General features: G+C 54.2%; 7 protein-coding genes across 7 annotated transcripts, besides 2 other annotated features; 5 read left to right on the forward strand and 2 right to left on the reverse strand.

Annotated features, from left to right (window-relative positions):
- Positions 1-323: 323 nt before the first annotated feature.
- EKO05_0010807 (uncharacterized protein) lies at positions 324-2,704 on the forward strand (the record flags this gene model as incomplete). Its single annotated transcript, XM_038943653.1, has 3 exons — positions 324-1,279; positions 1,328-1,399; positions 1,465-2,704. 3 exons carry the CDS (start codon positions 324-326, stop codon positions 2,702-2,704), a joined length of 2,268 nt encoding a protein of 755 aa, XP_038793746.1.
- A 1,160-nt stretch (positions 2,705-3,864) lies between these two features.
- EKO05_0010808 (uncharacterized protein) lies at positions 3,865-6,417 on the forward strand (the record flags this gene model as incomplete). The annotated part of the gene is made up of 3 exons (XM_059637851.1): positions 3,865-4,865; positions 4,921-5,781; positions 5,835-6,417. The coding sequence occupies 3 exons, from the start codon at positions 3,865-3,867 to the stop codon at positions 6,415-6,417; spliced, it is 2,445 nt and encodes an 814-aa protein (XP_059493834.1).
- Positions 6,418-6,929: 512 nt separating this feature from the next.
- Positions 6,930-6,962: a tandem repeat.
- Positions 6,963-7,614: 652 nt separating this feature from the next.
- On the forward strand, positions 7,615-9,220 carry EKO05_0010809 (uncharacterized protein; the record flags this gene model as incomplete). Its single annotated transcript, XM_038943459.1, has 4 exons — positions 7,615-7,710; positions 7,762-7,887; positions 7,937-8,029; positions 8,081-9,220. The coding sequence occupies 4 exons, from the start codon at positions 7,615-7,617 to the stop codon at positions 9,218-9,220; spliced, it is 1,455 nt and encodes a 484-aa protein (XP_038793748.1).
- A 492-nt stretch (positions 9,221-9,712) lies between these two features.
- EKO05_0010810 (uncharacterized protein) lies at positions 9,713-12,875 on the forward strand (the record flags this gene model as incomplete). The annotated part of the gene is made up of 3 exons (XM_038943640.1): positions 9,713-10,565; positions 10,612-12,020; positions 12,072-12,875. The coding sequence occupies 3 exons, from the start codon at positions 9,713-9,715 to the stop codon at positions 12,873-12,875; spliced, it is 3,066 nt and encodes a 1,021-aa protein (XP_038793749.1).
- A 372-nt stretch (positions 12,876-13,247) lies between these two features.
- Positions 13,248-14,572, reverse strand: EKO05_0010811 (uncharacterized protein; the record flags this gene model as incomplete). Its single annotated transcript, XM_038943483.2, has 2 exons — positions 13,248-14,062; positions 14,134-14,572. 2 exons carry the CDS (start codon positions 14,570-14,572, stop codon positions 13,248-13,250), a joined length of 1,254 nt encoding a protein of 417 aa, XP_038793750.2.
- A 432-nt stretch (positions 14,573-15,004) lies between these two features.
- Positions 15,005-17,130, reverse strand: EKO05_0010812 (Non-reducing end alpha-L-arabinofuranosidase; the record flags this gene model as incomplete). Its single annotated transcript, XM_038943594.1, has 2 exons — positions 15,005-16,945; positions 16,993-17,130. 2 exons carry the CDS (start codon positions 17,128-17,130, stop codon positions 15,005-15,007), a joined length of 2,079 nt encoding a protein of 692 aa, XP_038793751.1.
- A 1,311-nt stretch (positions 17,131-18,441) lies between these two features.
- On the forward strand, positions 18,442-19,824 carry EKO05_0010813 (uncharacterized protein; the record flags this gene model as incomplete). Its single annotated transcript, XM_038947321.1, has 1 exon — positions 18,442-19,824. The coding sequence occupies one exon, from the start codon at positions 18,442-18,444 to the stop codon at positions 19,822-19,824; it is 1,383 nt and encodes a 460-aa protein (XP_038793752.1).
- A 113-nt stretch (positions 19,825-19,937) lies between these two features.
- Positions 19,938-19,988: a tandem repeat.
- The last annotated feature ends 846 nt before the right edge of the window (positions 19,989-20,834 follow it).

A 20,834-nucleotide genomic window follows, 5' to 3' on the forward strand; every position in this document is an offset into this window, starting at 1 on the left:
TACACAGCGCGTGTGTGACGCGACTTGACCTTTGTTCAACAAGCACTACAGACCTTGATGATGATTTGGCATATTCAATCTTTCAAATCTCTTGCGATCACGTCCGAAATCTCGCAATGACTACAGCCTGCGGTGAAAGCACGTCCACCCTGGTCATCATGGCATGGGCGGCGGAGCCATGCATGCATGCACTCCTGATGGGGCTGAACGTTACACGCCCACTTCGTTTTGTGGCAGCCTCGTCTTTCCTTCCATGCATCTGCATTGCTTGCGTTCCATCTCTCCAAAAGCGAGTATCTGTTATCGCAGCTTGTATCTAACGAATGGCTGCACGAACTCCAGTTGACCCTGACGACCATGATTTCTCTTCGTACACAGCGGATCCCGTCACTGCAACAGACGATGATGGGCCTCTATGCCGCGGGCTAGGCATCAACAACTTCAACTGCACATCTTTTGACGCCATTTCCTCAGACATAGATCTACAGATCTTCGAGTACGATGCAGGAAACAACAGCTACTCTGAACGCGTTGTCGATGCGCAGGATCTGACGGACTGGGGGTCACTCATGGAGACAGCGTTCACTGCTGACTACCTTTCCGAGAGTGACCTTGGCCTGATCACACGATGTATAACCAAGCTAGCATTTCCCCACAGCTGGTGTTCAAACCCAAGGCTCTATTGCATTCTGCACAAGATGAGGCGACTAGATCTGTTCGACAAGATCTTGAACTTTGGTGTTACTGATCTATGGCTGCCACTCCACAAACGCATGCTTCGTAAATGGCTGACAGACGACAAAGATACCAGGTCCTTCGTCAGATGCCAGGAGCTGTGCTTAGCGCATGACATACCGGAAAATTTGGAAGGACGGCACTTCTCGCTCACCGATGTTGATGAATTGGATCTCTCAAGAGTGAAATTCCTCGGCGCTGGAGGCTTTGGGGAAGTCTACCACGTCAAAAGCCAACGAAATGGGCACCACTACGCTTGCAAGACCATGTCACGGCCAGTGAGATATGAAAGCCATCTCGACCTTATGCGCAACTTTAAGAGAGAAATATTCGGCATGCGTCGGGTACAGCACCAGCACTGCGTCAACTTGGTAGCTTCCTGCACAGACATGGACTCAGTCACCCTGCTCTCTTCTCCCGTAGCCGATATGGACCTGTCTGCTCTGCTAAACTCAACCCTCGATGCTCACTCCAACAAAGTCCTGAGGCGCGCCGTTGGGTGCATCACATCTGCACTCACCTATTTACACCATCTCAGTATCCGGTAAGCCTGCGGCCCGATCGAATAGTTCAAGAAGCTGACGTGGGATAGGCATGATGATCTGAAGCCAAACAACATCCTCATCCACGGAGCGAACATTCTATTGACTGATTTTGGTTTTTGGTACGCACTACCCTCTATGACATTCTGTTCTTGAGTGTGATGTACGCTAACATAATGTACCACAGCCTGGACTCTTCTGAGAGTGGGGTCACTACTACTGCCGGACCCCCAATGCATTCTACGAAACGTTACTCAGCCCCTGAAGTCTTTAGCTACGCGCCAAGAAGTCGCCTCACCGACATCTGGAGCCTGGGGTGCGTTCTTTTTGATATCGTATCAGTCCTGCAGGGGTTCTCCTTAGACACAATGCAGGCTTTCTGGCTCTCGAACGGCACCAAATACGACAGCTATGCCGAAAACCCGGAGGCTACAGCAGCCTGGTTCAACAAGGTCACACGCCGTCATGTTGCACTGGAGGACCTCTGGTTGATCTCATTTATTGAAACTACCTTGTTGGAACCTGATAGGCTTTCCAGACCAGCAGCAGTGCAGATTTTCGAACGCTTGAAAGATGCAACCCCATCTTCGGGGCAGCCGGCATGGACAGGAGCTTGCTGCTCGACTTCATACAAGACTTCGAATCATTCGGTACGACTCGCAAATGACGATGCGGAAGCTCTATCTCAGTTGCATGCCGGCTCACCAAACCGTCGATCGCTCACATTGGACAGGTATGGTGCGGAACCATGCCGGGTCGTAATATTCGTTGACATAGGTCTTCACGTCCCAGTTTTCAAGCAAGGCTGGGATTTGCAGGACATCAAGCAGATCCTGTACGAACCACAGGACTTTCTCCATCTCGTCACCACTGTCCGCTGCCTACTGATCAGAAATTCCTTCATCTGGACAAGGGACTCGGCCGAATGGTCTCAAGTCTCATACGAAGAGCTCACCAAGAGCATGTACATCTCCTGCCCCAGTCGTGTCGACTCTGAGACAACCCGGTTGCGCTTGCGGCTGGGGTCTGAAGCCCCACGCAGCTTCACTGTCGAATTTATACTATTAAAGCTGCAACTCGAGCGTCGCCCTGGTCACGGGTTACCCTTTTTGGCGATGACATTCGACTCGGTCGAGCCCGAAAGCACTACATACAGACAAGCCAGTGACTTCGCGACTAAAAATGACTACCACCGGACTGAACAACCCACCATTAACACTGAGCCGAAGCATGGCTCGTCATCACAATCTCAGACCCTCAATATACAGCTAAGAACTCTGCCTATCGACCCTATACCTGTCGATAAGTCAAATATGGTTGATCCGAACCATTACATGGAATGGATTCAGGCAAATCATGGTGCGAAAGCGTACCGCCGACGGAGTGCATTGGACCACAAAGCCAGCCTTCGCGGAAACCCCACTTAATCTGCACTTCTCAGCAGCGCTATGCTGAGCTCATCCCTTTCGTTTCGAGAAACCCTGGACATAAGTGCGTTTTTTCCGGATCTTGGGAGGCCGTTAGTGTGACTTTACAGAAGTGTTGTAAGTCCACAACTAGATTCGAGGACTACAAATGCTTCTAGCAATTAGAAACTTCTACCAAGATACGACCGAAGACCTCCAAACACTGTTAGAAGCCACTGTAACCTTTCCAGCTATCTTTTGTAGTGTTGCAGGTAATTTTCAGACCTCGGTGCCCTATCTTGTTTGTCGATCAACTCGTGCACGCACATGACAACATCTGTGCTGACAAGCTCAATAGCTACTTGGACTTGATCATAGTGTTTATACATAATTTGTTTTTTACGAGAAGATTTGCCCAAGGGTCTATAAGATATTTGAGGCTGAGTGGTACGAGTCGCTGTCTACACCTATGGTGGTTAGCTGCAAGGCTGCTGATCAACCCCTATTTCAGCCTCGCAGCCACACGACTAGACTAGCGACGCCTCTAGGAAGTCTAGATGCACACGCCTCAAGACGTCGCGATTTTTCGCCTTCTTTTCTTTATTGATTACGGACATGGAGGGCGCGGTGAGCAGCAGCTAGAACACAGTGATGAATGACTCTGGGAATGTTCGCAATCCTACGGTCATGTGCTTGCAAGGAGACCTCACATTCACCATCAGAACCCAGCACCACAGCTTAATGCCTGGAGATCTACCCGCGACCCCTGCATCTCTGTGCGTACCCAAGCGTCCCGTAACTCACGGAGCGGCCACACTCCAGCACGCATTGGGCCTCTTAGACGTGCCAAGCTACGGCTCGTGGTCCCTCGCTGCCTCTTCTGGCAATATAGTACAGATACAAAGACTTCCGAGTCAATACTAATATATCGAGGCGTTCACTACAGCAGCTGCGTCGCCCTCACCGAGGTGCACCTCGGGGGAAATTGCGGGTCATGGGTTTCTACCGTGGTAGATGCTAGGATAGAGCGCGAATACAAAAGCCTCCGAGAACAGCGCGGTATCCGTGGGCAAGGCAATCACAATATCCTCTCATTTGATTCTCGTGCATCATCAAGGACTCTTCGAGCTCCGTCCAGTCTTTCCGTGGTCTTCGTTGACCCCCTCACGCTCTTTCGAACCATGGCCGTCAAGACGTATCTTGCGTGCACTTTGGCGCTGCTTTTGTCTTCTTTAGGGAACGCTGTCGTTGTGCCTGCCTTTGTTGCGGTTCCGTCTCTGTCGGGCGGTTCGAGCTTGGTTGTTACATCCGCCAGCTCTGTCGGCTCTGCTACTCCTGCCAGCGAGCTTGTTAGCTCTACCGCCTCGTTGAGCTCTACCGCCTCGTTGAGCTCTACCGCCTCGTTGAGCTCTACCGCCTCGTTGAGCTCTGCCATCTCATCAAGCTCTACCGCCTCGTTGAGCTCTACCGCCTCGTTGAGCTCTGCCATCTCATCAAGCTCTATCATCTCATCAAGCTCTATCATCTCATCAAGCTCTATCATCTCATCAAGCTCTACCGTCTCATTGAGCTCTATCATCTCATCAAGCTCTACCACCTCGTTGAGCTCTGCCATCTCATCAAGCTCTGTCATCTCATCAAGCTCTATCATCTCATCAAGCTCTACCGTCTCACTGAGCTCATCTGTCTCACCGAGCGCTTCGGCTGCTGCGTACCTCCTCACCTGCGAAGGAAAGGATGCGGGCTCCACGTTCACGCACACGACTTCGAAAGGGACCTATGACGTTACTTGCGGCGCGGACTACCCCAACGGCGACCTCAAGTTCCTCTGGACCGACTCCTTCGACGCTTGCGTGGCTGCTTGCGACGAGGAAAGCAGCTGTCTCACTGTTGCATTCCGATCCGGTGCCTGCTACTTGAAGAACCAGTTGACCACTTCGGTGTCCGATGCGGGCATCTGGTCGGCAAAGAAGCATGATGCGGTTACCACCCCGAGCAGCACTGGTCCGACCTGTATTGACAAGGCGAGCGATGCTACTACGTACCGCTCCTCGAGTGGAAAGAACTTCAAGATCGTTTGCGGGAGAGAATACTACGGTGGTGACCTGACTTCCGCTAGCACAACCTCCTTCAAGGAGTGCATCGACACTTGCGCCACTACGGCTGAGTGTGTTGATGTATCGTAAGTTGGAACTTCCGAAATAGATCTCGTATAAGCTAATCTAATACTCATTCAGCTATGTCAATGGCGCATGCTACCTCAAGCGCTCCACATCCACCCTTATGGACGCTGGCCATGTTTGGACTGCGGAATTGATCGACCTGGCCTCAACCACGACCTCAATGGCTTCGACCGCCTCCGCAGCTCCTACCACCTCGGCTGCTACCGAGAAGAAAGAGCTTACATGCATCGACGGCAAAGACAACCAAAAGTCGTATGTTGCTGCAAACGGTGGCACTTACGTTGTCGAATGCGGAGTGGACTACGGGGGCAACGATCTACAAGCCATCGACTCGCCAACATTTGCTGCCTGCATGGACACTTGCGATAGCACAGATGGCTGCGTAGACGTGTCTTACGTATGGGGCCGCTGCTACCTCAAGAGCTCGGCAACATCCAGCTCCCCGGCTGGTTATGTCTGGACTGGTCGCAGGACAAGTGCTGGTCCTTCCGATACCGAAGTCCTGTCTGCTCTGAACCAGGATGGAGGCAGCTTTTGCACGTCGTACATTAACTACAAAGCACCTGTAACAACCAAAGTCACGACGACCACCCCCGGCGCTTCGACCGTCCTGTCTGTTCGGACTGAGAGATCTACATCCACCAAGTTCTCCACCGCTTACATCACGTCGCTCGCGATTCAGACTCTGCCTGCCCTCGAGCCCCGACAAGCCATTCCAACGCCTTCGGTCGTCTCCGGATTGCCCGCCACACGGATCTCTAGCATGTGCTCTCTGGTGGCTACGGGTACTTCAACAGTGGTATCGACTGCCACAGCAAGTGTTGCGCCGACTATACTAGTTTCAACCCTGACGACTGTCGTTCCGGTTACACGATACACCGCAGTCACTACAGTTGTCACCAGTACGACAAGAGCGTAAGTATTCCTTTTAGCCATCTACCACGTAACACAACTAACCCAACGACCAGTCCCAACCCGACCGCTGCCGTGAACCTGGACTTCGAGACCGGCGACCTGTACGCTTGGCGCCCATACGCCTCTCGAGACTTCTCGGCCGCTGTGGTATCTCCCGGACATGTGCGGAGCGGCGTGACCTCCAACTGGGCGGTTCAGATGTCTAAGAAAGCAGGTACAACGACAGGGTACAGCTTCTACGAGCTCCAACAGAATGCGCCCAACCTTGCAGCCGGGCAGACGTACCGCATCGAGTTCAGCTGGAAGTACAGTGCCGACGTTGGGTCGAGCGACGTGTGCAGCACCTGGGTCGCGCTGTGGGGTGTTGGCATTGCCAATGTAAGTCGAACTGCCAAACCCGCACGATATCGCCTTGCTGACACGTCTCCCTTAGCTTATTCCTTCCACCACCTCCTCGCGACTCAGCAACGAGCACAGCCTGTACTCTACCACGAAATGCGGCACTGCTACCAGTTTTGCGTCGGCCAAACAGGCGCCGCAGCAGCCTGGAGAATGGCGAAGGTACACTGTGTACTACCGGGCGCCAACTTACGTTCTAAACAACTTGAAGCAGATTTGGTTTGGCCTGCAGTGTAATGCCGGTACTCAGGCTGTTGACCAGAGCGTCTTCTTTGACGACTTTGTCATCGCGCCCGAGGCAGCTTGTTGATGGGTTGTGCGGGTTGAGGGAAATGGGGGATGTATTACGAGTAGTTTATAGATAATGTATAATCGTAGTATGAATCTGCCTTTGACTTTCAGCAAGCAAGGCGGCGTATGACTTCCGTCTTGGACACGCACTGAATGGAACGCATGATAATCGTCACCCAATCTCCGGCCTCTGGATCGAGACACTAGCCCATGCGAACCAGCAGGTTTCGGAGGCTTCTCCTAGTCACGTTGCATTGGTCTTTGACGGCTGCAGCGCCGGAGCATGCAGATACCTTCTCCCGAGTGACTTTGACGCTTATCAACAGGATGTCTCAGCCACTTGAGCAGGTTTTGTTCGTACTGATGGTCTGAATCGCATCGACTTTTGCCTGGACTGCGAAGGCTGGTGTGTTGGAGCTAGGCTTCGTTGTCTTAGTCTTGGGCTTGTAGTTGATACATTTTCTTTTTTTTTTCTTTTTCTTCTTCTTTTTTGATTGTTGGTTTCTGTACCGCAAGCCTGCGCAGCCTGGTCAGTGGGTTGTAAGATCCTTGACTTTACCCATGACGACTCGAGATGTTACGGCCATACGGTGCAAGTGGTTACTGCGGGTTGTGATTCATTGCAACCTCTTCTGAGGCGGCCCTCGAAGCTCTAGCCAAACAGGACAAATGGTCCTGCTGCACATGAATCGTGGCGCAGCATGCGACTGTAGCGTTCTGTGGTTGAGCTGCGCAAGTTGGTGTGGTGGTGGACGGCCGAAGTGATTTGTTTGGGTATGATGACATCACACGAGCACTAGCGCGGAATGGACCTAGGATGAGAAGGAGCGATCGACTTCATGCATGTTGGAGTCGAGCTTACGATGGGCGGCAACCTTGCTGTGATCCTGATGGTCCAGACTGGCGTCACAGCCTTGAAATGCATATATATCGACCTATCGTACACATAAGTGCTTTTGTAAATCTCTGACTCTTTGTTGCCAACTTGTCTTGTGCGGACCCTTCTCCTGTGCTCCCCTGCCAACGAGCCCCGCAACACACCTCAACACAGCTAGCCAGCCTGGTATACTCACACCGCATTTCCCCCTCCTCCACGCCAAATCACGACACACCGTCGCGCGCAGGACACCACAGTTTGACAACATGAGCGCTCCACAGTCTGCTACCAGCGAACTGCCTTCGCGCACGTTCACCAACGCCTCGGATTCCGAGGCGATTCCTGGAGAGGACACTTCAGAGGTCAGGAGACGCGCTTTCTTGCGCTGGCGAACGTGCTAATCTGGGGCATAGGTCACAAAGCTTTTCGGCGAGCGCCTGCAAGCGTGGAAGCATGCTACCGCATACCTCGAAGACTATGTCACCGCGACCGAGAAGACACAGCATGCACACGGAAAGGAGTACGAGAGGATCTTGAAGGTACATGATTATGAGCAGCTGGTGAGGATAGAAGGCTGACTTGCGACAGACCGTCAAGGACCCCCTGAAGGAGGGACACCACTTCGACCAGTCCCTGGGTGGGATCGCAGGCATGTTCGAGAACATCAGGTCCAACACACAGGTGGGTGGTCCCTCACGCGCGCACACAAGGCGTGGATGCTAACGAATCCAGGGCATGTCCAACCAGCACTACGAGACCGAGAAGCAGTTGAAGACCGTCATCCTGCCCATCTTCGACCGTCTGCACACCGAGATCAAGAACAAGAGCAAGGAGCTCACAAAGGGTGCCGGAAAGGGCAGCAAGCAGGTCGACAAGGCGCGTTCCAGCACACAGAAGCACATTGAGCTTCTCGGACAGCACACAGCTACCTTTGAGTCGCATGGTGGCAAGATGTCCGCTACCGATGACCCCTACATCCTGCAGCGCGGGGTCATGCACCGTCTGAACAAGCAAGTCCAGGAGGAGAACAACAATCGACAGGACCTCATCAGCGTGCAGAACTCGTTCGCTCAGTTCGAGGCGCACATCATCCAGACGATCCAGCACGGCATGGGTCAGTTCATGCAGGTGGTCAACACCCAGGCTGAGCAGACCAAGAATGCCTACGGCGACATTGTTGGCACCGCACAGCGCATCCCGTTGGATTTTGAGTGGAACGGCTTCATCCAGCGCAACAACCAGGTCCTCATCGACCCCTCAGCGCCAGCACGCACAGTGCAGAGCATCAACTTCGCCAACCAGAACCACCGCTCCACACAGCCGCTGATCTCTGGCTCTCTGGAGAAGAAAGGGAAGATTATGCGCTCGTACGACACAAACTACTACGTCGTAACGCCATCCAAGTTCCTGCACGAGTTCAAGACCGACGACGACTTCGGCAAGGACCCCGTGCCAGAAACGTCTCTCTACCTCCCAGACTGTGTCGTCGGTGCTGTCAACGGCCAGAAGTTCAATGTTAAGGGCAAGGACGTGTCCAAGGGCAAGCTCGGCAACACGTTCTCCATGAGTCACGAATTCGCGTTCAAGGCACACACGCCGCAAGCCGCGCAGCAGTGGTGGGAAGTCATCAGCCAGGCCGCTGGGCAGGTGACTAGCGAGGTGCCCGCTGCCAGCCCCACCAGCCCCGTAGCCGGGCACAACAGCCTGAACGAGGGTGCACACAGCAGCCTCCCGGCCGATGAGAAGACATCCGCGCCGCTCCAGACCCAGGGTCTCGAGCAGACACCCACACACGGGACCGCGGGAAGCGCGCCTGGAAGTGCTGGTGTGGCGCCTACCAGCGGCGTGCCCGGCGAGCCTGGCAAGTACTAGATATTGCTGCAGAGGACGGACATAGGCAGCCAGGATAGCCAACGATGACCAACGATGACCTAGCTCTGTCGCTTACTTAGATAGCCCCACAACCTAATAATGAAGATAGCACAAGTTCCCATGGCGATGAGGACCGACTGGCGTGTCACTCGAGGCGCTGATTGGAGAGACGAAGTGGATTGGACCCTGAATCGAAAAGAATGTCGATGACGCAGGGTGGATCCAAGCGTTCCCGCCGACCCCTGTGCCGATGAAGTGTGGGTGGTCCGGGGAAGAAATCCACATGTTCTTCAGTTCTTGGTCGCGCTGCTACCCCACCCGCACGCTCTCCTTGCTATCTCCCCCTTTGTTTCCCGCAGTGCATGCGCATATCGCAGTGCTCACACGCCTTTCCTCTCTCCACACGCACTGTATGCGGCCCTGTCGGAGCGTGTGCACTTAAGCCCGTTAGCTCCGCAGCCGAACCCCTGATTGTCCAGGAACAGCCTCAGCATGCCAGTCAACACGCTGTCAGTGGGCGCTGCCGTCACGCCGACCGTGATCGAGACGTACATCCTCCACTACCTCAATCGCAGCCCTCTGCGCCACAAGCCCACCGCGCACATCTCCTACCACGAAGGACTCGAGCTCATCCGGCGCTTCCTCCACTATGCATCCCTGCATCCCGTCGACGAGTTGCAGGCCTTTACGTCGCAATGGGTGCCTGTGCCGCACTGGGTGCACGTGAGCAAGGTCGAGATGGCGAGCGGGCAGCTGCAGCGCTCTGCCCAGTACATCAACGCGCAGCTGGGTCCGAAAGGGATTGAAGCCGTGGGCGGGCAGACCTGGTGGCAGTGGAGACGCGAGGGTTCAAAGCTCGAGGCGGAATGGATAGAGATGAAGAAAGACGGCGATGCGCGCGAAAAGTCGAGCATGCCAAAGGGACAGCGCATTATGCTGTACGTCCATGGCGGCGCGTACTTCTTCGGCAGCGTGGATGAGCATCGCTACCAGATGCAGAGACACGCCCGCAAGCTTCAGGCTCGCGTTCTGGCCCCCAAGTACAGGCTTGCCCCGCAGTTCCCGTTTCCATGTGGCCTGATGGACTGCTTGGCAGCCTATCTGTACCTGCTCGAACAAGGCCACGACCCCAACACCATCGTTCTTGCTGGTGACTCGGCCGGTGGTGGAATGGTGCTGAGCATGCTGGTGACGCTGCGAGACCAGGGCGTGCCTCTGCCTGCGGGTGCCATCCTGATCAGTCCTTGGGTGGATCTCACCCACAGCTTCCCGAGCCTCAGTGGCGACGACAAGATGGACTACATCCCAGCCCATGGTTTCCTGCACAAGCCAAGCATCAGCTGGCGTAAGTGGGTTTGCAACTACCCTTGACTTCGCGCTGACTCTATCAGCGCCTCCTAATGCTGATGACCTCGTCCAACTCGAGAACTCGACTCCAAGCGCGCACCAGAAGGGCAGGTCGTCTCCACGGGTTTCGCTCTCTGGCAAACACAATGGAAAATGTAAAGAAGAACACAAAAAAGAATGTAATGAAGAACGCAAAGAAGAACGCAAAGAAGAACGCAAAGAAGAACGCAAAGAAGAACACAAAGAAGAACACAAAGAAGAACGCAAAGAAGAACGCAAAGAAGAACGCAAAGAAGAACGCAAAGAAGAACGCAAAGAAGAACGCGCAGCTCAAAAGGAAGCAAAAGCTGAGCGCGTACGCGGCTATTCGATCAACACTGAGAAGCCTGATATCAACGCAATCCTCGGCTCGACCGAAGCACAGGACACTTGGATCTCACCAGATGGGAAATACGGTATCGGGCCCAAAGGTGTCCTGTCTGTGCAGTTGGACACGGTACGGGTCGAGATCAAGGACCAGATCCAGCTGTACACTGCAAACCACCTTCTCACACATCCTCTTGTATCGCCCGTGTTACAGCCTTCCCTTGGCGGACTGCCTCCTTTACTGATCCAGACGGGAGGTGGCGAGCTGCTTCGTGACGAGCAGATCTACCTAGCCCACAAGGCTGCGCATCCGGGAGCGTACCTACCACCTCCGTCCAACATGCAAACCGCAGAAGAGATCGAGGCTCAGGCATCAAGGTACAAGCCAACGGACGTGCAGCTACAGGTCTGGGACGATCTTTGCCACGTGGCCCCAACGCTCAGCTTCACGCGGCCAGCGAAGCACATGTACCGCAGCATCGCCCAGTTCGGTGCTTGGGCGCTTGCAAGAGCCCAAAAAACATCCATCGACATCCTTGACGACGATGACATCTCCTTCGTCAGCACAGACTCCGAATCGTCTCCCGATAATGCCAAACAGTCAAAGAAAGACAAGGAGTCCAAGACGCAGACTGAGCCCCGCTTCGGTACAGACGGAATCATCGACAAAGGTAATCACGAAACTAGGGTGGGTAAAGCCGGTGATCCACTACCTCCTTTTGAGCACCACATGATCCGGCAACGCATCGACCGACATGGATACATCTACCCCTTGGCGCCCAAGGAAGAGCTGGCTGCTCTTAATCTCCCGGTTTCTGAGGTTGGAGTGCCCAAGCCGGGCCCAGTCAACAAGTGGATGAAAGCGTCTCAACAGTGGAATGGAAAGTTTGCAAAGCAGAAGATCAAAATCCAGCAGCAGCGAATGAAGGAAATGAAGGCTGGTTTCGAGAGGTTCGAAGGCGAGACGCCTCCACCAACTGCGTTGGCAGGCAGAAGAATCAAGGGCATGAAGGCAGAGAAGGCGAAGAAGAAGAGCTGGGGCATGGCACTTTGGAGTTTGTGGGGTAGTAAACACGATGAAGCGACCGTATGCTGCCTGACCGATTACCGAATCACGAACACATGCTAACCTGTGCAGATCGATCGTGAACAAAAGGCAGACCAGACGCCACCACCGCCGTCAAAAGCGGTAGCTACGGACCCTGAGCAAGCCACAACTTCTTTGGACGCCACCACTGATCGCAACCCTGACCGCAGTCGAGATGCTGGTCTGGCGCCGATCAGACCCACAAGGATGCGTTCGCGCTCAAGGCATTCGAATGTTACGGATCAAGGACAAGCAACTTCATCACAAGACGACCTCCAGAAGCTCTCGAGGGAATTCTCACAAATGGCACCCCCTTCTTCGGGTCTTGCCGAGGCCACAGTTATTGCGCCTGAACGATCGCACTCTGGCCTACCTACACTATCGAATGAGCCTGTGCAATCTCCAGGCGTCATCATCTCTGCAGAACCCACCTCGCCGCCAACAATCGTCCCAGAGACAGACGGGTCAAGCACTCGGCCGAACAAAGGAGGCATAGCCTATCCCTTCAGTCTCAAGGTCGATGGCCAGAATGGTCACCACGCAAATGCAAGCATGGTCACGTTACAGAGCGTCAACATCACGACGCCGCCTGCGGTAGAGGTGTCGAAGCAGCTTGGAGACGCACCGCCGTTCCCCACTGTACAAGGAGAACCAAACACTACCCAGCCAACGCCTGGGCGGTTTTCAACCGACGCGCCTGGTGCCGGACTCTTCAATGGTCGGCGGGTCGCCGCAACACCGGGTGCGGGTGCTGAGCAGGTCGAAACACCTGGTCTTGAAAGACCTGGTGTTGAAAGATTCCAGACCGCGTATGAGGATCTCAGCACGCTTTCGGACACGGAGAAGAAGGTGTGAGGAGATGGATGCTGGAGATTTGATACCCTTTTCTCTACGATAATTTTTCTTGAGTGCGATGTTTTTTGGAATGTACATTAGAGGAGGAGTGATCGGTGGTTGTCTGCGTCTGGATCTGTGGCAAGCCAGTCGTGTGGCTGTGCAGATGTTTTTAGGTAGGTTCTAATAGTTGCGAACAATGTGTCAACTGCCTGCTTTTCCCAAACGAGCCAGCCGGTGACAGGTAGATCATCGACGGGCGAACCACTGCATGGGTCCAAGTGACTGCACTGCGAGGAGACTAGTCGTCGGAGAATTCTGTGTAGCTTGGATAAGCAGTTATTTGACATGTTGTTTTTCTCTTTTGAAAATTGTCATCCCTCTCACAAACACTCACCTCTCCCTCCCCTCCTCATCACGCCCCAACAAGCTACTCTCCTCGTCCACAACCTTCCCTTTCCCCTTCACCTCTTCCTTCACCCCAGCGTTCTTCTGCAGCGTAATCCAAACCGCCGCCCCAATGATCAGCACCGCGCCACCCAGACTCTCCAACGGCGGCGTCGTGCCCCAGATCACCCTTTCAATAACCAGCGCAAACACGAGCTGCAAGTACATCAGATTCGTCGCCCGCCCCGCTTTCTCTCGCTGCAGTCCCTCGGTGAGGAGGAATTGCAGGAGGAATCCTGTGAGCCCGATTACGGCGATCAGCGCCCATTGTCCTGCGGACGCGGGCATCACGAAGTGCAGGTCTGGGTGGATGAGCAGCGTGAGGAAGGATCCGAGGGTCGCGATGCCGGCGAAGTAGTTTACAGAGATCAAGGAGTGAGCGCGCTTCCCGATGACGCGGATCGTGGCGTATGCTGTCGAGGCCCCGAACGCACCTAGTATGGCAGCGAGGACAGCCAGGGTTCGCTGGGCGGGGGAGATGGGGGTCGGTGATGTAGCCGGCGCGGATGTGACGAACGCGAGGATGTTAGCAACGACTTCGCTCGGCTCTGGATCGCCGGTGATGGGATCCACGGGCGGGTTGGGAAAAAGCCAGGTGGGGCGCGCAACGAGCAGGACGCCGGAGAAGGCGATTAGCGCTGCGAGGGCTTCGCGGATGGTGAAGGGTTCGCGCAGCCAGACAAAGCAGACTAGTGCCGTGAGAGTCGGGATGACGAACGTAATCACCGTGGCATCCGAGATGTTCAGCCAGGAGAGGGAATCTACATCCACCGTCAGCATTTCTCTACACACACCCTCCCTCTTCGCCGTGAACCACACAAGACAAACTCACAATAAAGCCCAAACAACCCCACAAACCCACAAACCCCCCTGAAAACCAACAGTCCCCGAATCCCCCTCTGCCCCAACGGACAATCAGGCGTCTTGTTATACGCCATATACGCCACCCCCAAGATAGTCGTACACAGCATCCGAATGAAAATGATCTGCATAGCGTGGAACTTAGTCTCATACCCGGTCGCCAGCAGCTTCGCAGCCGTATTCATGACAGAGCCACAAGTCTGCGCGAGAAACACGAGCACGAGCCCAAGATTCCGCTCGTAGCAGGAGGCCAGGCGGGCGCGGAAGCCAGGGGTGTGATTTGCGGCGTCATTCTTGTACAACTGCGCGGCGTCTTCTGCTTCTGGGATTGGCTCCGGGGGGGTTTCTTGCAGCGGGCTGGGTTGCGCGCGGGAGGCGCGGGGCGGGGGCGGGGGCGGGCTGTAGGTCATGGTGCCGTTGGGATCACGGAATGGGAGAGAGTGGGAGGATTGTGGATTCGGGGGTGCAAGTGGTCATGGGGAGAAATCTTGTAAGACGAGATGTAAAAGATCCACTAATGCCGGCTGCCGCGACTAGCCATGGGTAGGCGGCCAATCACGGGAGTTGCGCTAATGTTGGTCAGGTGTATGGTTGAGTATGGTTGGATGTGCAATACCTATAGTAGTACTAGGTCTGGGAATCTATGGCATGTCGAGTTGTATGCTTGGTAAGGTGTGCAGCATTTGGGTGATGTCGATACTAACAACCATTCAGTGATCGCAACATCTACCACCTGAATATATGATAATTACCGAGCAAAACGCGAGTGAGTTCAAAAAGTATGTTTATTGGATGCACTATTGGCTTTTACTGACTACACAAAACATGCTTGAACGGCAAGACTACCAACGCCTCTGGTACCTCGGCATCGGCATCCTCTTAGCCTTCTTGTAGCCGCCAGTAGAGTTGCCAGTGACGTCGGTATCCAGAACAGCGACACTCAACTGCGGCAGGCTGAACTCGAAAGCTCCGCCAACACCAGCAGTCAGTTCGGTGGTCTTGGTGTCAACGATCTGGACGCCAGTGCGTGGGTCATTGTAGGCGTATGGGTCACCGACGGAGTTGGTCAGGACAGTCAGCTGGGCCTTGGTACCGGCCTGGACACCCTGGAAGTGGACAGTAATGGGGACAGAGCCATTGTCGGTGGTGTTGTAGACAGCACCCTTCCAGACGAGGGCACCATTACGGGCCTCGTCCTTACCAGCGCCCCAGTACACAGGTCCGTAGCTAGAGTTGGAGGTGGTAGGAAGGGTATGAGAGATAGGGTGGTGGGCGAATAAGCTCCAGCAGTACCAGGTAACGGCACGAGTGGTCTGTCTGGCGTCGGCGGTGAACTGGATGAGGGTGATGGGCCACTGGAAGCGGTTCTCGTTCTTCAGCACGGGGGCGTAGAAGGTACCGGGGATTCGGTCGGAGTTGCGCTCGTAGCCGAGGAGAGAGACAGCCTCGCCGACAGCACCGATCCACCAGGGGTACTTGTAGAGAGGTCCGTTCCAGCGAGGAGGGGTAGCACCGTTGACGTGGGTAGCGGCGACCTCACCGATGATGTGGCCGATGTCGTTGTCGAAACGGTCGAATTCCTCGACGAGCTCATCAGGCTCGCGGTAAGGGTGGTAGTCGCCAATGGTATCAGCTGGGTACTTGATGCCGTCAATCAGGTTGGGACCAGTAGTCGCACCCTCAGGGGCGGGATCGCTGGTGGCGGAAGAGCCGATGATCTGGATCTCAGGGTACTTGGCCTTGATGGCATCGTGGAACATGGTGAAGCGGTACTCCTTGTAGGAGTCCCAGCCTCCAGGGAAACCGGCGAGCCAGTCCTCGTTGCCGATCTCAACATAATTCAGCTCGAAAGGCTCGGGATGACCAAGAGCAGCACGCTTAGCACCCCACTCGGTGTCGACTGAGCCTCGGACGAACTCAATCTCGTTGAGAGCGTCGTCAATGAAAGGCTGAAGGTCCTCCTTGGGAGTCACATCGCCATTGAGAGCAAGACCGGCCCAGACACCAATGACAATCTGGAGATCCATGTCTTCAGCCCACTCCAGGTACTCCATCATACCAAGCCCGTGGGTCTGCTGGTAGCCCCAGACACCCTGGAAGCCGGGGCGCTCCTTGAGCGGGGCAAGGGTGTCCTTCCAGTCCCAGTAAGTGTCGTTCTCGAGTCCCTCAAGCATGTTACCGCCGGGAAAACGAAGGAAGTGGGGGTTCATCTCAGCAAGGGCCTCGGCGATATCAACACGGAGACCATTCTTGCGGTTCTTGTATGTCGGAGGGAACAAGCTGATGAGGTTGAAGTCGAGAGAGCCACCCTGGGTGCCAGTGGGGTCAAACGTGATTGCAAAAGTGTTGTTCGAGTTGGGAGCATCCCTCTCAGGAGTGAGCTCGAACGTGTGCTCTGTCCACTCAGAGGCAACAGACTTGGACTCGACTTCGACGGAGCCGAAAACATCGTCTGTCAGGTTCGACTGCAGCGAAGCTGTGAAAGTGCCAGTATAGGCGCCCTTGACCCAGAATGATCCGGTGTACTTGTGGGCGCGGACGTCCATGCCCCAGTAGCCTTCGTTCTCAAAACCAATCTTCCCAACGGTGCCGTTACCCACAGCAACCTTCATGGAAGCAGGCAGAGCCTTTGACAGTGGCTGCGTGCCATTGTTGATAGTAAGGCTAGCACCGTTGATGGGGAAGTAGTGAGCTGTGGAGACCGGGAAAGCCCTGCTGTACTGGAAAGCACGGTTTTGAATCAACTCAGCGTAGATACCACCGTCACCAGAGTTGTTGATATCCTAGAGCGGTCAGCAAAGCGCAGATTGAGACATACGATGGTTAATACCTCATGGAGGAAGCCGTATCCATACTGATGGCCAAATTTGCCAGTCTGGTTGCCTCCATCAGACTGAACGACAACATCGACGGCACCGACGGATGCTACGGCAGTAGCGGCAAGGAAGACCTTTGCAAAGAGTCCCATGTTGACGACTGTGAAGATCGTCGCTCACAAAGTGAAGATCAATTGTACGCCCGGTTCCCTGCCTTTTGTAGCTTTGACGTTCTGCCATGCCAATTCACCCAAAACTTGGCAATGCGACTCTGCACTTGCCGTGATGATCCCCACAAAAGTCTGCCATCATGGCCATGCCTGATCAGGGTACTCGGGATAGTAGTTCCCGCAGGTACACACGCCTGTCAGCCTCTCCAAGGTCGTCAACCATCAGCCATTGGAGGAAGTTCGGCCCCTCTACCGGGCGGAGAAATGTAATTGTTTCAGTTCCTTGCGCGCCGTTCCTGGAGATCCATGTCGATCGGAAAAAACCCCTCTTGGAGTGACGTGACCTTCAGGAAACGGTTTAGGCTTGGCCGGGGTATTTGACGGACGTTCACCAACTTAAGGCCGCGGCCTCGCTGCGCAACGGTCGCGCCATCCCATACTCGTGTTTGTGTCGATGCTTTCGCGGAGATTGTGGAGAACTTGGGGTATCTTCGCGGAGTGTGCGCCGACGCCAAGCCTCGAGCTCGCAGACTCTCCGATTACCTCACACTGGTGTTGCCGAACAAACAACCGGCGGCCACAAGGGGTACACGACGCTGCTGAGTGGCGATGTCGAGAGGTGAGCTGTACATGTGAGGTCAATGAAGCATTCCGTCCGAACAGCTGTAGCAATTTCAGCTCGGCAAGTCAGGGAGGTTTGAGCCGCAACACCAAGAATAGCTGCGCTGACCCGCGACACTACAAGCTCAATTATTTGCTGTATTTTATTATTCTCGGCTATACGACGTTCCTTCGCAGAGGACACGATATTTGCAGAGATGCTCTTGAAGTCATCCAGATGACAAGGAATCCCATTAAGTCTACGACATCACAAGCAACGATCAATGAATTGCTGATTTGCAACTCGAATTCCACTCCATGAACATATAGGACTCAGATCTAGGAATAACGGTATATATTGCAGCGAGTTGCTCGAATGCTATCACGACCTTACATGACATGAATCATTGAGAATGTCGCACGCAGATGCACGGTCGGCGTCTAAAACTTTCTGCTGACGTCACGCGCATGCACCTCAGGACATCGAGTGGCTGGTCTGGGCCGTCACAACAACAATTCGACCTCATCTCGAAGTCTAGAGAGGGTAGGAAGATGGAAATGATATTGTTCCGATGGAAATGCTTCGCAAGCTGATGGAGGACCCTGCCATATGCGTACCAGACTTTGCCCATTCGACGAACACCAATCATCAACATTCGTATCTGAGCAAAACATCCCTATCAAAATCTCGAGATGACTCGAAGATCCTCACGACAGTGTCCCAATCCCGCACAAAAGCCGCCCTTGGAGACGAAAACGGTGGTCACGCGTTCTAGGGGAAAGCCGGCCGGGACTCAGCAAACCATCGATTCTGTGCCTGTTGATCTCAAGCCAAGCATCATCGCCAATTGGAATTTACCGTTGAAGAAAATAACCACATGTGTTCGACCTGAACTTTGGCCCCTCAACGAGCCGGATCCTGAGAAATGGCCTACAGACATAGTGCATCTCCTTCACGAAGCATCCCAGAGTTCAAGAGGAGACAACAAGTTATTCCAATTGGAGCTGAGCATGGAAATACAATTGCGGCAGTCAAGAACCAAAAGCACCAAGGGCAAGACAGAACACATGACTGCAGCCGACTTGAAGAAAGTGTGTAAGCGACTAGAGAGCAGGCCCGAAGGAAAAGAAGTAAAAGATAAAGAGACGGAAAAAGCGGTTGAATCAAAACCGATGCGGCGTACAAGAGCAAGCGCAAAGACAGATGATGATGCTCACATTGGGGATCCTCAGAAGGCAGGACAGGCGAGAAAGCCGCAGGATCAGAAAGTCGCTGGACCACATGGCGGAGGGAGAGCGAAAAGAAAGGAGCCCGAGGAGCAGAACAAGATTAAACCAGGAACAAAACGTCAAGCATCCGACCTCCCCCTAAGGCCAGCCCGCAAGCTACGCAACGGCAAATCACCTAAGCCCGAACCTAAGCCCACCGCACCACCACCCATCACGCCGGCGAACCCCCCGGAAGAGTCCTCGGGCTCGGAAGACCAAGAAAATGCGCCTCAAGAACCCGTCAGCGGTCGACACATCTACGGCGCCCTAATAAAACCGACCACCTTGACTTTCAACCCGGATAACGAGCCCGCCGCACGCGCCCTCCCACGCCAAACCCGCAAGCGAGGGCGCGCTGACCAGGACCCCGCACCGACGCAAGTGCAGATCGATTCAGACCCGCGCGACATCGACGCCACGGGGTTTCTGTCCGAGCTAGATCCGAAAGAGATGAGGAGGAGAAGGAAACCGAGACTTTCTCGCCTGCAGCAGGAGCGTGTCGAGGAGCCGCCGTGGAGTCAGGAGTTCCCGGTGGCGCTAGGGACGCCGATGTTGACGCCTGCAATTGATGGACCGGGGGATGGGATCGTTGTGGTGTCTAGCCCTGCGCGGCCGGTGGGTGGTGAGAATGGCCGCGATGAGGATGCGGCGATCGAACTGCTGCTGCTGGATTTACTACCCGCGATCCCGGACACATCGACACCAGATGAGCGGAGCATGTTGGAAAATCGGATCTCGCTGATTCAGCGCGATATCGGTGCGTACAGAACCGCGGTTTCGGATATCGAGGCACGGGTGCATCTGTAGTAGATGGAATAATGGTAAGGGTGTTTGTTACATACATTTCGATGATCAACGTACTGCTTTCGTCCTAATGCCCAACTCGAAAATCAGTACCCCATATCTCAAACCTCCAAGAACAAGCCCAAACCCCTCACACACCCACAATCCGCGAATCCCAACCCACTCCCCAGCGTGGGACCTGTTGCACGAGTATCCTGCGCCATGTAGTATCGCGTCTCAAGCGCATGGACTTGTGAATGCAGAAACGAAAAGACAGCAAGTGAAGGAAAGGAATAGGCAGTTCAAAGAAATGACAGACAACCTAGACCCTCAGCAGACTTCAGTGTCCCCCAGGAGTTGCGCAGTGAGACGAAGGAACACAACATTCGATCGAGCGTAGTGTCAGGTTGAGATGTGCGATTCCCGATATTTGATCGCTTGATTTCAGAGTGTATGCGTCAGAAAGTGAGAAAGGTTTGTTACTCTTGCTCTTCTTATGGCGCTTTAGGTTGCGACGGACCACAAGTCACGGGACTGGTTTATCATCAGCGCGACTGGCATGGAATCTGATGGTTTGAATAGAGACATCAGACCATCGCAGACTGCTTGATGGGCAAAGAAGCCATGAAATCTTCCATGACTTGCTCTTCGGTCCAGTCTGGGTGATTTTTAGGCCGTGGAATATCTTTGAGAAAGACTGTCATCCATCCTACTCGTTGATATTGCTCCTCTGAGGTTTTCCGGAACATGATACTTTCGTACCGATCTCTGGTTCTGACGCCCATCAGCAGGATGTCGAACATTTCCCTAGACAGTATTGGAGGATTAGCGCTCTTGAAATCAAAGTCCTGTGAAACATGGATCTCCTGGCTTTTTGACCCCTCACAAGGCCCGTGTACATCAGTAATCCAGAAATTATGTCCATTCTTCGTGTACTTTGCAGCCATGATAGGTCCCTCTAGTCTAATACTAGCATTTGTCGTTTGGCCAAAATGAGCGGGTCCGGTAATGTTGTAAGTTACGTCCAGTAGTCG

This window comes from Ascochyta rabiei, chromosome 20 (genome assembly GCF_004011695.2).
Source record: "Ascochyta rabiei chromosome 20, complete sequence".
Lineage (NCBI taxonomy): Eukaryota > Fungi > Ascomycota > Dothideomycetes > Pleosporales > Didymellaceae > Ascochyta > Ascochyta rabiei.